This window comes from Bombus vosnesenskii, unplaced genomic scaffold, assembly GCF_011952255.1.
Source record: "Bombus vosnesenskii isolate JDL3184/JDL3185 unplaced genomic scaffold, Bvos_JDL3184-5_v1.1 scf7180000013309, whole genome shotgun sequence".
Taxonomy (NCBI): domain Eukaryota; kingdom Metazoa; phylum Arthropoda; class Insecta; order Hymenoptera; family Apidae; genus Bombus; species Bombus vosnesenskii.
This window is the reverse complement of record NW_022882958.1, coordinates 1,220,732-1,234,654: the sequence shown is the minus strand read 5'-3', so window position 1 is coordinate 1,234,654 and position 13,923 is coordinate 1,220,732. Positions and strand designations below refer to the sequence as shown.

At 39.0% G+C, this 13,923-nt stretch overlaps 1 protein-coding gene and 1 long non-coding RNA gene across 2 annotated transcripts; both read left to right on the top strand.

Annotated features, from left to right (window-relative positions):
- The first annotated feature begins 7,094 nt into the window (after positions 1-7,094).
- Positions 7,095-7,756, top strand: LOC117234813 (probable salivary secreted peptide). The gene has a single exon (XM_033496365.1). It carries the CDS (start codon positions 7,177-7,179, stop codon positions 7,579-7,581), a length of 405 nt encoding a protein of 134 aa, XP_033352256.1. The 5' UTR covers positions 7,095-7,176; the 3' UTR covers positions 7,582-7,756.
- A 3,084-nt stretch (positions 7,757-10,840) lies between these two features.
- Positions 10,841-12,699, top strand: LOC117234847. The gene is made up of 3 exons (XR_004493581.1): positions 10,841-11,085; positions 11,398-11,508; positions 11,771-12,699. It is a non-coding gene; the product is annotated as an uncharacterized LOC117234847 (long non-coding RNA).
- The last annotated feature ends 1,224 nt before the right edge of the window (positions 12,700-13,923 follow it).

Genomic DNA, 13,923 nt, shown 5'->3' with positions numbered 1-13,923 from the left:
TAATACTTTTACATATTATATTACACGATGTATAATGTGAACTCAACTCTTAGTTTGTTAAGGAAAAATTGATGACGCTGCATGATTTGACCGACATAATTCTTGCCCATTTTTGGATCAAAAAACCGGCATGCGTTACTTTTTTAGCAAACGTCAGACCACAGATATGTTTTTCGTATTGGCGAGTTATGACAGGCTATCTGTCACGGTCATCATCGATGGTAACTTCAAGGATACCAAGGGACGTAATGCTTCTCTCGGTAAGGGTGGCGAAGGAAAGGATAGAAGAAAGAAAGAACGAAAGAAACGGTAACTTACGGTGTATCGGAATGGTCGCAAGTTAGGGGTCTCGTACAGCCTCGATACATCATCGTTAGAGAACTTTGGACGGCTTCCTGGTTACGCTATTGATGGCTTCCTTCGATAGGACATGATGTATCAGCCTTTCATTGCTGCAACGTGGAACGTTGCAGCCGGTTGTAATTTAAAAGTAAAAGCACGAATTAAACGATGGCATAAAACATTTGTCAACGATCGTATTCGTATATCAATCATATGAGTCATATCGTTCTATGACAACCTATTTCTAAACCTAGCTGGTGCATAAATTTTTATTTGATGGGGCATGTGATAAAAATAATACACTTCGATAAAAGAAGTGATAATGCTCCCCTTGATCGAGAAATTAATTGAATTCACGTACTGGTCTGGTGCATACGGAGTTTCGTTTAAGCATCTGTATAGGTGGAAAAGTCCCGTAGCGACGATAGGGCTTGTCCAGTAATTTGTCTCGCATATTTCTCAGAACTCAAAGTCAACTTCGCCTCGTTAGTTTCACAAGTGACTCGTGCCTGTTGTCAACTCTCTTAGCATCTCCGAACCTAATGTCCCTTGGCTGGAAACTAACGCCTAGTTGCCGAACGTGATGCAACGGGTAATGCGACAAGTTTGCCGTCAAGGGATTATGTGACCAGTTCTCTGTTTGAGTCTGTTAGTACCTTCACGGTATCCATATTTCAGCGACGTTGCACGCTATCCGTCTTTTACGTTTAGTTCAGGTTTATACTGCGACTAAGTATATAGTCTGTTTAAAAAAATACGAACATTACATGTAACGATATGAGTAATAAATATTTTTAAAATAAGCTTCGACATTATTTTGTAATCAAGTAAAACGCATCTTACACGTGCTTGATTATCTGTAAACGATTAGTCGGAAAAATATGATAATAATCTTTCGATTACGCGAAACGATCGAGATTTTAAGATAATGGCGATAGCAAAATAAGAACCGCATAGAGTTCGATCGACTAGTGTAAAGCAGTGTAAAAGACGAACGGGAAAGAAGGAAAGTAAAAAGCAAGTATCCCTTTTCCCATCATTCCTTTCTTCCTTCCTGTCTCGTTTGGTTCATGAATTTTTTGCAACCATTAACTATTTTTTTTCTTTAGAGATAATGGTGGTCCGTTATAACGTCTGTAGATTACAGAACGAGTCGACGGGCGACCAGCGAGGATTTCCTAAAAAATTTGTATCCGCAGGGATTGGAAACGTAGAACGATTACCCGCATGTCGGCCCACGTACATACACCTACATCTATCGGAAACGGACAGATTGAACTAAATTAGTGTTTTTTCGCGACACATTCGCCTTCTACACAACGCCACGGAAATAAGCTTCCTAGGTCTTCCTAAGATCTCTTTGAAGACTATTCTCATTTTCTGTCATAGATACGAGCGGAGAGGAATGTCCGCAACAAGTAGCTAAACTAGCGCAACGACAGATATGAAATTCTTATGAAATATTAAAAGAATTTGATACGATTTCATTATATGCGAAAGACCTGTTAGTTCATACGACTTGAAGGGTCATTTTTTAAGGAGAAAATAATTGAAACGTTTGAAATTTTGTTTCTAAATCGAGTCTCCTTGCCCGTTTGCTTTTATTATGTCTTGTTATTGCGTTATAAGTTATCTAAAGAATCGCGAAGGTGGTGGAAATATTACGTTACTTTGCAATTATCAAACGGTTACAAAATTATGATTTATTCTCTGTTAAAATTCGTTATCAACAATATACGTTAAAAAATTTGCATGAACGACATTTGCCATTTTCTATACGGTAATGCATTTTTCGCGAAAGAGGAAATATCCATTATGTAGCGCCTTCGGAATCGCGTTGCGCGTCGGTTCGCGCCGACGACGGAAACGGTTATCCAATATCAAATTAATGTACGTCAGGGCAAGTTCTTCCATGGCATATGCTCCGTGCTTGGTGCGCCAATAACTCCATTTTCGCTGACATAACTCGTAATCGTATAATCTGCCGGGAAGTCCGCCTGAAACCAGCGATTCCGTTCTTTACCGATTACAAAGAATGGAAAATATCCGTTTTATAGCGATGCTGATCGTTTAGCTGCAAGTGATCCAAATCGAATTTCTACTAACGTTGAAGAACTCAAGTTCGTTAATTCGTTGAGTCGCACGTTTCTCGCGAGATCTTTATTTGATTAATTCCACTTCTCGTTAACACTCATAGGTAGATAAAAATTTCTTAGATTATGGAGCGATTCTAGATAAGGATAAGCGATTGACTCATGGCCAAGCTTTTCACGGTAAAAAGAAATTTCGTCGAAGACGGCAGACAACAGACTGCATTGTATAACGTGCTCGAAGATGGATAACATCGAGAGCGAAAGTACTCGTTCGAGTCATAATCGATTTTCTGACGAATCCGTCGTTTCACAACACGCAATAACATTTCTGTAGATTGTCCGCATGACCAAACCGAAGCTTCGTTGCCGAGTAGCAAATGGATAGGTGTTACCTTAGCTAGTTACGGATCCTTCGATAAACACAGACGGACAAACGTTTCCTAATTGTGCTGGCAATTGTTTACGCTACCTCGCAGCACCTTCCGGTCTTCCTGCGTTCATGGCCATTCCGTGTTTGTCTCTCCGCTTCTTGCTCGTCTCTGTCACGTCTTCCGGAAGAACGGACGACGAAAATTTCGTAGGAGGATCAACGACGAGAGGTCTTAATTAAGTTGCTGACGTCTAGCTTCCTCGCAGGAGGAATCTTTTCCTTTATTACATAATTTTCTTCAAACGAACGAAAAGTTCTGTTTGTCGTATTAATTTCTGTCATCGTGACGCCGTTCGAACGGATCTTTCGCTACACGTGAAACGCGTCTGCAAAGATACATCTTTCCAATTCCTCGAACAATTTTCAGAAGATTCGATATATTCGTGTGGTATGAACGGTACGGTTCATTTGTTTCGAGGCAGTTTAGCACTCGAATAACAGAGGTTCGATCTGTTTCTCGTTTTTCTCATTTTTCTGCTTCCCATTCAACCCTTGCCGCGTTTAAGCATCGTCGTCACAACGATACATCGATTTACTGCGGTTTTACTACTGGCGCGGTGCGACTGCCTGTTTTAACGATGCATAAAGGTGGCGGCGTATAAAGAGAATGTTCGGGGCGACTGGCACGATGAACGCAGGATAGGATGCACGACAGGTAAGGCATGTAACAAATCGAGGCCGGCGCTTCTCGAGGAAAAAATATCGGTCGTTGAACACCCCTGGCGGTCGTGCCCCCATGAGGCCGATATCAGACGAATTATTGCACCGCGCCAATCTACGAGGATTACCCGCACAGGGAAAGGGCCGTCGGGACGTCGTTCGATGACTTTACGGCCGCACACGTCGTTTTCCTGAAAGCGCATCGACGTCGTTGCCGCCTGAGCTTCCTGAGGATTAGCCAGGAACTTGCGGTCATCCACGTTACGGATCTATCGAGAATTTCGATTCGACGAGCTTCTCACAGTGCACCATAATTTCCGTTTTTATCGTAATCGTCATGCCATACTGGATAGGATATCTTGATCGGAAATGAAGAGATAATTGTAGGCTAACGAAACCTTGTTGCGCCGTGAACTCGATCAATTTGACTCGATCAAAATCTTGTCAGATTGTTAGATTTACATAGTGTTTGTTTATCGATCTCGTAATTAGATATTAGTATATTTATTATGCAGCGAGAAGGATCGCAACGACGATAACGATGGACAAGAACACGATAGATTGTTACGGTCTATCGTAATAATACAAGCGAATCGATCGAATGTTTAGAACGTTGGGATTGTGGTTGTCGGGAGTAACTATTTAACCTTATCGTATTGCGACGAATGCAAATTACGTGTACAAATGCACGCCGTTGCCGCATGCAACTCTATAGGGATGATCGGAACACCATAAACCAAAACTATCACGGCTCAATGCAGCTGAGTTTCTCTTCATAATGTATGATCAACGAATAACGGATTCACGATACACCATTTCGATTCGAAACAAACACACAGCCGATCGATTACGTTTGTGTAATTACCGATGTAACAATGACTTTCGAGAAACGTCAAATTCTGTATTTGAAGCGAACTATGTCGACGAAATATCGCGAAATCCTCGTGGTCCATCAATCGATCAACACCACGGTGTTTCAAAGGGAAGAATTACGTTGAGAATTAAGAAAGATTTACTGTCGATCATCTTGCTGATCAAACACTTTACGTATCAACGTATTAACAAATGTTAGTGTTTGAATAATCGATAAGGATAAACGTTTCGTTAGTTACTCGCGCAGACACATCCGTCTGATGCGCTGTGTGAGTCAAATATAGTATGTTAATTCCTGGAAAGATGCGAACGGCTTTGAGTAATGGAGAAAACTAGTAGCTGCCATTCTGACTCTTATAGGAGCGGTCAGGAGGCTACAAAACTGCGATGGAACTTTTCTGTTCGCCTAATTGTCCCAACGGGTAACCTCGACGCTTATTATCCCTTTATCCCTGCCCTTTAGCCTCATACTCCCACGATTCTTCCATTCTCCGCTTCGCAAAGCGATTTATAATTAACGTTGCTCCAACGAAAATCCCCGCTGTTTCGCATTATCGATCCGATGAACCGTGTTCCAATTCATCCTTCTTATCATAATCCAATTAAATTTCATCGTAACGTATTAATTATTATTCTACAATACGCGATCCGTTATGCCGTAGATGTTTGAACGCGGCGGTAGATGCGAACGTCTAACGTTCGCGAATGACCGATAGAAAATTTGTCGTGACTCAACCGGTTTGCGTTCACAGGCAGACGTTTCGAGTGACGAGGAAAGCGGATTCACCCCTTGGATCAGCATTACCGGAAAGCTCGTTAAGACGGTTGAAATCGACCCTCGTCTCGGATTTTCGAACACAAGCAGATAATTAATGGTAAAAGCATATTGTCGTCGATATATCGTCTTTCGCCCAGCGTGTTAGATTCAAGTAGCTCCGGAATCGACCGAATGTTCGTTCACCGAATGAAGAATGTAAGTGCACTCGTATCCTGCATCATCGTTTCTGAGTATGAAAGTAGAGACGAAGGCTCTTACCTGTGTATTTATGGTTTGTAAGCGTATGAAAGCAAGGTTTCTATGTTGGTTATCTTGTGAAATATGCACGTCTATACTATACGATTACTACGCTTACTATACATATATGTACTTTGAGCTTAGTTAGACATGCGAGAAAGATCCAATTGTAAGCATAAACATATGTAATCTGACGGAAATGAAAGTGACGAAACTTGCTTATTATTGGGTTGTTTCTCGCCGACATTTTATTAAACAGTTCCAGGAAACGCATGCTGTAACAGGTTAATAATAGAAATTATTCCAGCGATCTGTCGCTCGAATTTTATTTCTACACCAAAGGTTTATCCAACATCCTGTTAGCGATATAATTTCCATCTGCGAATGCATGTCGTAGCTGTTACCACCGATATTCTGTCATCGTGTATCCAGCAATTGACTTAATGATCCGAGTGAATCTACTCTCGATGCAGAACCTAAGTGCATACACGAGGTAACATATTGGATGCTCACACGGTTAACAAGCATCTGAGCAAACAACCTACAACGGCCTTGACAAAGCGGCACCAGCTCTCGCAGTCAGCAGAGCTGTTAATGTAAGGCGCCAACTGCGAAATTCCGCGGTCTGCCGTGACGTATAACGAAAGCTCGAAAAACCATGCGGTAAAATGATAAAAATCCTATCAGCTGAGCATACAAGGTATCAATGGCGATGTTAAATATTTATTCGTGGACAGATCTGATTCTCCATATTATACGTGCAAAATACATGGAAATAATAACATCGTAAGCGAACTTTGAATCGCAGAGTATATTCTCCGTATTCAAAATTACGTTGCGCCGGTGTAATTAGTTATTTGGACTATTTTTGCTATAACTTAGTCAAGCATGAGTTAAATCATTCCATTATACGTTATATGGATGCTTTCAAAGACCTCATGCCGTGAGTTTGTGAACGCAACCTATCGAAGGTGCATAGAATCCGAGGGCGTATGCGTGCATGCGAACAGAGTACACACAGCAGGATACAGCATTAGATAGAGTTGGATGCTCATGAATTATAGAGATCGTCGTCTATTACGAGATTGAGGTCAAACATCTTACACATGGTGGTCTATCGTTGATAATGATGATTATCGCTTGTATTTGAAAATATATCGGTATATGAATCTTTCTCATAAATTATTATTCTACATCGAGTTTTCAAGAAAGAAACAATCGTAATGGAGATGTGTTTCACGCTTCATAAATGGCGGAGAGATAAAAATGTTTGCGTATGATACGCAGAACAATTTCATGTTGTGTTTTCGAGGATGAGTCAGAAACGACGACAACATTCGCAGATGAACTGATAGTTGAAATATAAAATTAATTAGAAAAATTTATCTTTCTATAATCGTGGAATAAATAAGATTCAGTGTTTATGTTTTGTAATCGAGAACATCTAATCCAGACGATTCATTTATTTTTAACAAGTGATATTTAATTCTGAGAAAATAGCTTATTTATCGCAAGCGATAATTGATCGATGTTATCATACATGACACGAAAATAATATCATCGTCTACAAGTGCTCTTTCCTAGAACAAATTTTTCCGGAATGAACAAGTACACTCTTGCAAACGTATCGCGATAAGTCAGGTAACTGATAAGCCGATCGGTGCAGATATTTAAGCAGCCAGCAGATATTAAAACTCAGTCTGTACAAAGTAACATAATCGAAACAACAGAACTTGTACGAATCTTTCGTAAACGCGTCGAACATGGGAGCGCAAAAAGCGATCGCTTACTTGGCAATAGTTGCCGTAGCTGTGATCTTTGCGCAAGTAAACACGGCTCCGCAAGTCGGTCACTATGCCGCCAACAACACAAACAAGTCACACAACTTGATCGTTGGGTACAGAATGCCTGGTGACAGGCTTGTACTCAGACAGAGTGTCGTTAAGAATTCTTCCTGGGGAAGGATCGTCGTCGAAGAAAGAACATTCAACGTCTCAAGGTGGGAAAGGATCACCATGATCCAGGCACTTGATCAGAAAACCAATGGTAACGGTGCCTACGCCAGCATTACCAACGGTGGCCCAGGAAACCAGAACGTTAGCATCCGACTAAAGAGCCAGAGGGGTCATGGAATCAACTTCGTCATCGAGATATACTCACGATACTAAGCTGGTATGGCTGACACGAACACAGTTGTTTGGATATATTTATGGAATGCAACGTGAAAATCAAAGTTTACTTGTTTCTTTCTTGTAAAATCTTTTACATCTTGAAGAATTTGTCTAATTTCGAAGCAAATATGTCAATTATTTAATATAATAAAATTTATCGATCAAAAAGTAATCGTTATAGAAATATATAAATACTAGTTTTTAAGTAAACGCAAGTCAAGAATGCGGGGCATGCAAGAAAGATCGAGAACGTAAGAAAAAGAAAAGTTATTTAGTCCTGGTGTCGATAATAATGCAATTAACGCTGAGGCGGAACGACTGGACGTTCGTCGAAAAACAGATTGCGAGGAATTCACTGATGGAATGTCTTTCTTGTATGCCTTAATCAAGCAGACCCCGTTCCCAACGGTGGCTCCCGATAATTCTTCCTTTCGTTCCTTTCCGCTTCTTCGGCGTAGCATTCGCAATCCCGGCGTAGCTCGCAGACGTTTCTAAGAGGCAGTGATCCTCCGTTTCCGAGGCTTACGTGCAAAGTACATTTTGTGCATGCATGCGTGGTAGCACGAAGGAGGAACAACCGACTGGAAAATTGTTGTCGCTTCGTGGCGCGTTCTACCATGGGGATCGTACCGGCTAGAAGAAACTTCGAATCGAGTTGAGGGCCACTGAAATTGGTGGCGGTATCTCAAGCTTGCGAACGACCATTTCGTTAACCTACTTATTCTATCTCTGTTTCACCCACGCAACGAGTTAGAAAGTGCCTAGTTTGTCTGCAGTTCCAACCTTCTCAAAAGGTGCCCTCGCTCCAGGGGGAAATACGGTTTTCTTTCTTACGGATTGTTCTTTAATGACGACAGACACTGAGAAGTCGGTAGATATCTATTTCGTAAATAGAAACGAGCTCGTGAATCACTTTAAATATCAGCGAAATGGAATTCCATTTTAAAGTTGTCCGAGTAATAGGGTGGAACGTGCACCGTTGCCAAGCATGAGACGCGAGTATAGACTGACTGTTGTTTGCATAACCCGCTGTAAGTAATTCGTTAGTTCTTCTCAGGGTCATTGTTCGTATTTTCGATGTAGCAGTAGAACGTCCTCTTTATAATTCTATTTCGGATGCGCGGCATGAATGTTCTGACAAACAAGTCGAGATATAGCTATCTTGTAATATTTATTCCGTTACTGTGGCTAAACACATAGGAAATAAGTGGATAATTTGCAAACTGTCGCGCCATATTTTCTCAAAATATAGACAGAGTGGTCAATAATTTAGTACATATTTACCTATAGCAATCAGAAATCACTGGCCTAGGTGCTACAGGGAAACGCTATACCGGGGATATAGAAAAGAATTACAGCATATGTTCCGGAGGATAAAAACGTCGCCCATTACTTTCATGATGATTTACTAAAAATAACTCTATATATAAAGAAATCTAGAGTTCCTTTCTTTGATACCTGGTTGTTCGTTCGTATACATATATATATATATACATGTACGTATGTGCACCATGGACTATAGAATTCTATTCTAGATTTTCTGGATGTTTTTTCTTTTTATACGAATATCGATCTTCGTTTAATTGATAGGCCGGAAAACTCGTTGTTCCACACAAGTACGGTATCGCATATCTCATATTGGATACAGGTCATTATATTTTCTTTCCTATCTTGATGGATTTAAACCATAATTTGACGATGGAAACTCTGATAAAACCGAAGGTCGGTTCTTTGAATATAAAGTAGTTTTCCTCCTATGCAATCAGCTCTGATAAGAAGACCTATGGCTCGTAAAGCGTGCACGCATCACGAACATCCGACCGCAGCTGTCAGTCGAGCGTAATGCGAAAGCGTAAGGACCACCGCGCCTAGTCATAAACCTGTCCCGCACGCTTTTGGTTATTGCTTGTAAAGTTGCGAAACTGACGAACAAACGTGCATGCGAAGCGACGTCGGACAGACAATTCGATGACAGGATTGGGCGAAAACGAACGAACGAATGAAAGCGTGTTTGCACGACCGTACACCCTGGTGCACCTACAAAAGAACCGACCATCGATCCGAAACCGCAACGGCCATTATCGAGCAATTTTAAACGGAAAGCCGTAGTTACAGTTTCAGCATTTCAGACTCTAAGCTAAATAACAGGACGCGTTTCTTCTGTTTCTCGAAATTTAGATCCGAAGCGCAAAAGAGTTAACGTAAAATAGTAACATAAATTTCCCCTACATTCGGGCAAGCTAAGACAAAAAGATGGAGATGATTCGCTTTAAGATATATATTACCTTTTTTATTTTCCATATGTAGATACTAAAATAACGTGAAAGAGAAGCAGGTTACGAGCGTTCGGCATATGCTACCTGAAATATCACCGACGTAATGCAAGTCAGTCGAGTTATAGACATTACGCAGCAAGTCTCCAATGAAATGGTTTTAATGGATTGGCCAACTGACTTGCATTTTCCGTTTGATGCTCGAGACGCGACTCGAGCAAACCTACTGTAAAAGCTGATGAAGTTAAAGATTCATCTGTGCGAGAGTCGAGTACATGCTTCTGACGAGTTGTATACATCGATTTCAAAGTATCGCACGATAAAAGTGATTAAATAGATACACGGTGTTCTATAAATTTGTTCCGGCACTAACCAACATGTGGAAATGATTAATGAAAACGGACAACTTTCTACATCACGTAGATGAAATTACACCTTAATCTAATACTTATACATTACGGTATTAAATTAATATTTGTATTGGTTTATATAATTTCTTAATTATGATTTACAGGGAAGACGATTAAGAGGATTTGAACCGAAAAACTTGGAATATTATTGGAATAGTATCGTTGGTGTATCGACTATAGGAACATTTAGGAGTATGTATTCGATACCAGCTGTAAGTCCTTTGAAACCAATTTCAGTTGCTGATTAGCCGCAAATGCAAGATCACAGTACGGTCACGACGTAAGTCAACTGTATTGTCCCATGCGGTCAGCTCGTTAACTGGTATGAACTCTAGATATTCTGACCAACTAATTTACGTTTATGTACATAAGTAACAAATTTGACTAATACCCTTTGATCGGTTTCTTCGTAAAGAAAATCACATTACGATGAGATCCATCGTGATTAAAAGGGATGTCTTAAGAACACAGGCGATAGACAGGCGATTATAAAGTATGGTAGGGACTTTTTGAGAATAATTTGAATATACGTCACTTCAAATGATTCTATATCGTCATTCTACAATCTATGACATTAAGGACAAAGTATATATGTATATCATAATCACATATTTCTAAACTTCCTGGTTATAAAAACTTAACTACGTTTGAATTCAACTTGTTACCACTATTGGGGATTTATTTAAACCACCTTAATCGTGTTAAGCTAATTACCCTTTAACTTCTATTTTAGGTGCGCGGTCAATGTACCAGCGTCAGTTAATTCATTCAACAGAGAGAGAAAATAAATGCAATAAAAATATGAACGGTTAGAAAAAGTAAGTAGTGGAATATTTTAAAATTAAAATTCCGAAAGAACTGGGACAACCAGTTTAAAAGCTTTATGTACCGCAGAACAAAAGTACTTCTAAATACTTGTCCATATGAAACAAATGTAATACACGTTCGAAACGAAAAAATTAAGGACACGTTCGTAAAAAAAATGTCACTTTTTAATACATTGCCTGATACTTTTTATTTCAATTACATCGTGGCTCATTCATATTTCTGTAAAGTTCGTATTTTTAAGCTTTCTAAAACGTTTCACGTAATAAATCACGGTTATAAACATCCCTTTCTTACATTTCCAGCGCGACGTTACTGCCGAAGATAAATTATAACACGCCCCAAGAAAATGGCATGACATATCGTGCGAGAGTTAGAAAAGGTAAAAGGACGTAAAGTGGTGGGTGTTAGGACAGGTAGGTGAACTACAGCAAAGGCAATCATTGTCAAGGGATACAGGGGTTCACGTCAATAAATATTGACATTTACGCGCCTTTCGTATATCGATCTGAGGGAGAACTGTCTAGAAAGGGAGAAACATCGTTTATATATTTATATGATAAATTTTAAAATATCTGTACAATGTAATTTATACGATTACTGTAATTTATGGATCTTACTAATAATACGTTACACTTATTAAGCTATTATCTAAAGATGAATACAAATAATTTTTAGGAACGGATTAATATCGAAACCTAAGCAGGAAAATGACAAAGTTGCTAAATGGACGCTACTACATATAATGGTTACAGGCGTAGCTTCGTTACGAAACACTTACACCTTTTTTTTGGGTAATAAATAGTAACGGTAGATTTTGTAAGTATTAAAATTTTTCCTCTACTTATTCCCCTGTCTTAAGGTGCAGGTAACGTAGGTAATTTCGTTCGTGAAACTTTATAAAGAATACTATAAATCACTTTATGAACGATCTACATATTTATGTTTGGGTTATGATAAGTGAATTTTTGAGAGGACCTCTTTCAAGGGTGTCTCGGATATTTTTGCAAGGGCGCCGCCGCTTCGACTGTCTCATACAAGAAAATGTTTTTAGTCGCTTGAAAAGGGACGATGAAGTAGATTGAGAGTGACGTACACGAATGTGTTTGCGTACGAGGAAAGCAAAGGGTCGGTTAGTAATTTCTCCGACTGGTCAGTAGAAGAGTTTCGTATAGAACAGCCAGATAGCTCGTGTCGCAGACCGCGGATGTACGGAACTGTATCGATCGAGGCGTTAAATATTTAATCGCAGGAAGAAAGTTCAATACACGGACGAGGACGGTTGTCTTTCGAAGACAGGCCGAAACGAACAAAAATGAACACGACAGGAACAAGGCAACACGCAACAATTCCTCGTCTGGCTGGTATTTGCCAAGACTGGGTTGACTTTCATTATTTAGAGCGGCGGAGAAAAATGAGGATCGTCGACACGTCGTTTCTACCATATATCGATCGTAATTTACCAGACAACTTACTCATATGCATGTATACTAAAACTGCAATCCTTTTGTACAGTTTAGTATAACTTCATTTAAGCGACTTACTGTTTTCCCAAAATCGTTTCCGCGGCGATTTTTATTTACATGCGAGATAATAATAATTCGTAATAATTATAAAAAGAGTGCGTTACATAAATGTAATTTATCCTAACGGAGAAATTATAATGATTACGATGTTGCAGAAAGAAATTGTTGAAATATGAATACCAATGAATTTGGGTTAACTATTCATGCATAAAATATACTCCATTCATAAATAGAAACGAGGTAATGGAACATTTCTACACGGTACGATCCCAAACTTCACTCGAATGACTTCCGGTAGTTGAATCTTTGAATGAGGGAAATATTGGCGAAACACGATTACGTTTCAATGATTCGTTTTCTCAAGAAATTGATAATTATGGGAGCCATTATCAGAAATTATTCTTTTAAAAGATTTTTAGTGCTAAATTAATGTATAATAGGAGAAGAAGGGAGCTTCATTAATGTTTGAAACTTTATATGTATTTGCTTGAAAATTTCACTATGCTAATCATTGCATTCAAACGTATTGTGCTACGAGAAATTAATCGAAAATTTTATTAATACTCAAATTTCGGTGTATAAAATATTAATATGACGTATTAATTGGAAACTTTTCATTAGGACATGAACATTATAAATGAGTTGTAAATGTATTATATCGAATAAATTTCGTAAGCAAAGTTCTATGTATATTAAGCAACTCTGATAGCAACGGAGTATCGATTGCTTCGAAAGATTTTATACCTAGCAATAAAAATGTCGCAATTTACCTTTCAAAAAATAAAACAGGCCAATTTTCTACCCTATATTGACAGGTTGCTTGTTACTGAAAAATTGCATTGAAAGCACGCGTAACTACCGAGTGAAGTCGATAAACAGTAGAGAGATACGATCTTTCCCAAGTCACCAAGGCAAGCTAGCTTCTTGTGGACTGTGGTGCCGTCTTTTTTGGTAGTACACTTTTAAAGGAGTTTTTAGATAAGAAGACTTTAATAGCTAACACCGAACAAGTTAGCCGTTGCAAGTTTTAGTACATCTTAGACTCTCACGTTAGTTTCAAAGTTTAAATCACGCGTTATTAAAATTTCTACTTATCTATCACGTTTTACATTCCTTTCTACGAACTTTATCACGATATAGATAAAAACCTTTATTATTTTCAATCTTCACTTACGAATAACGAATTAATTTGAACCTCGATGGATATCGTAATTAATTTTAAATAATCAATAATAAAAGTTGATCAAAAACAGAAATTATAAGTTGCTGTAAATACTAACAATAATTGGCACAAAGGAAGAAGAA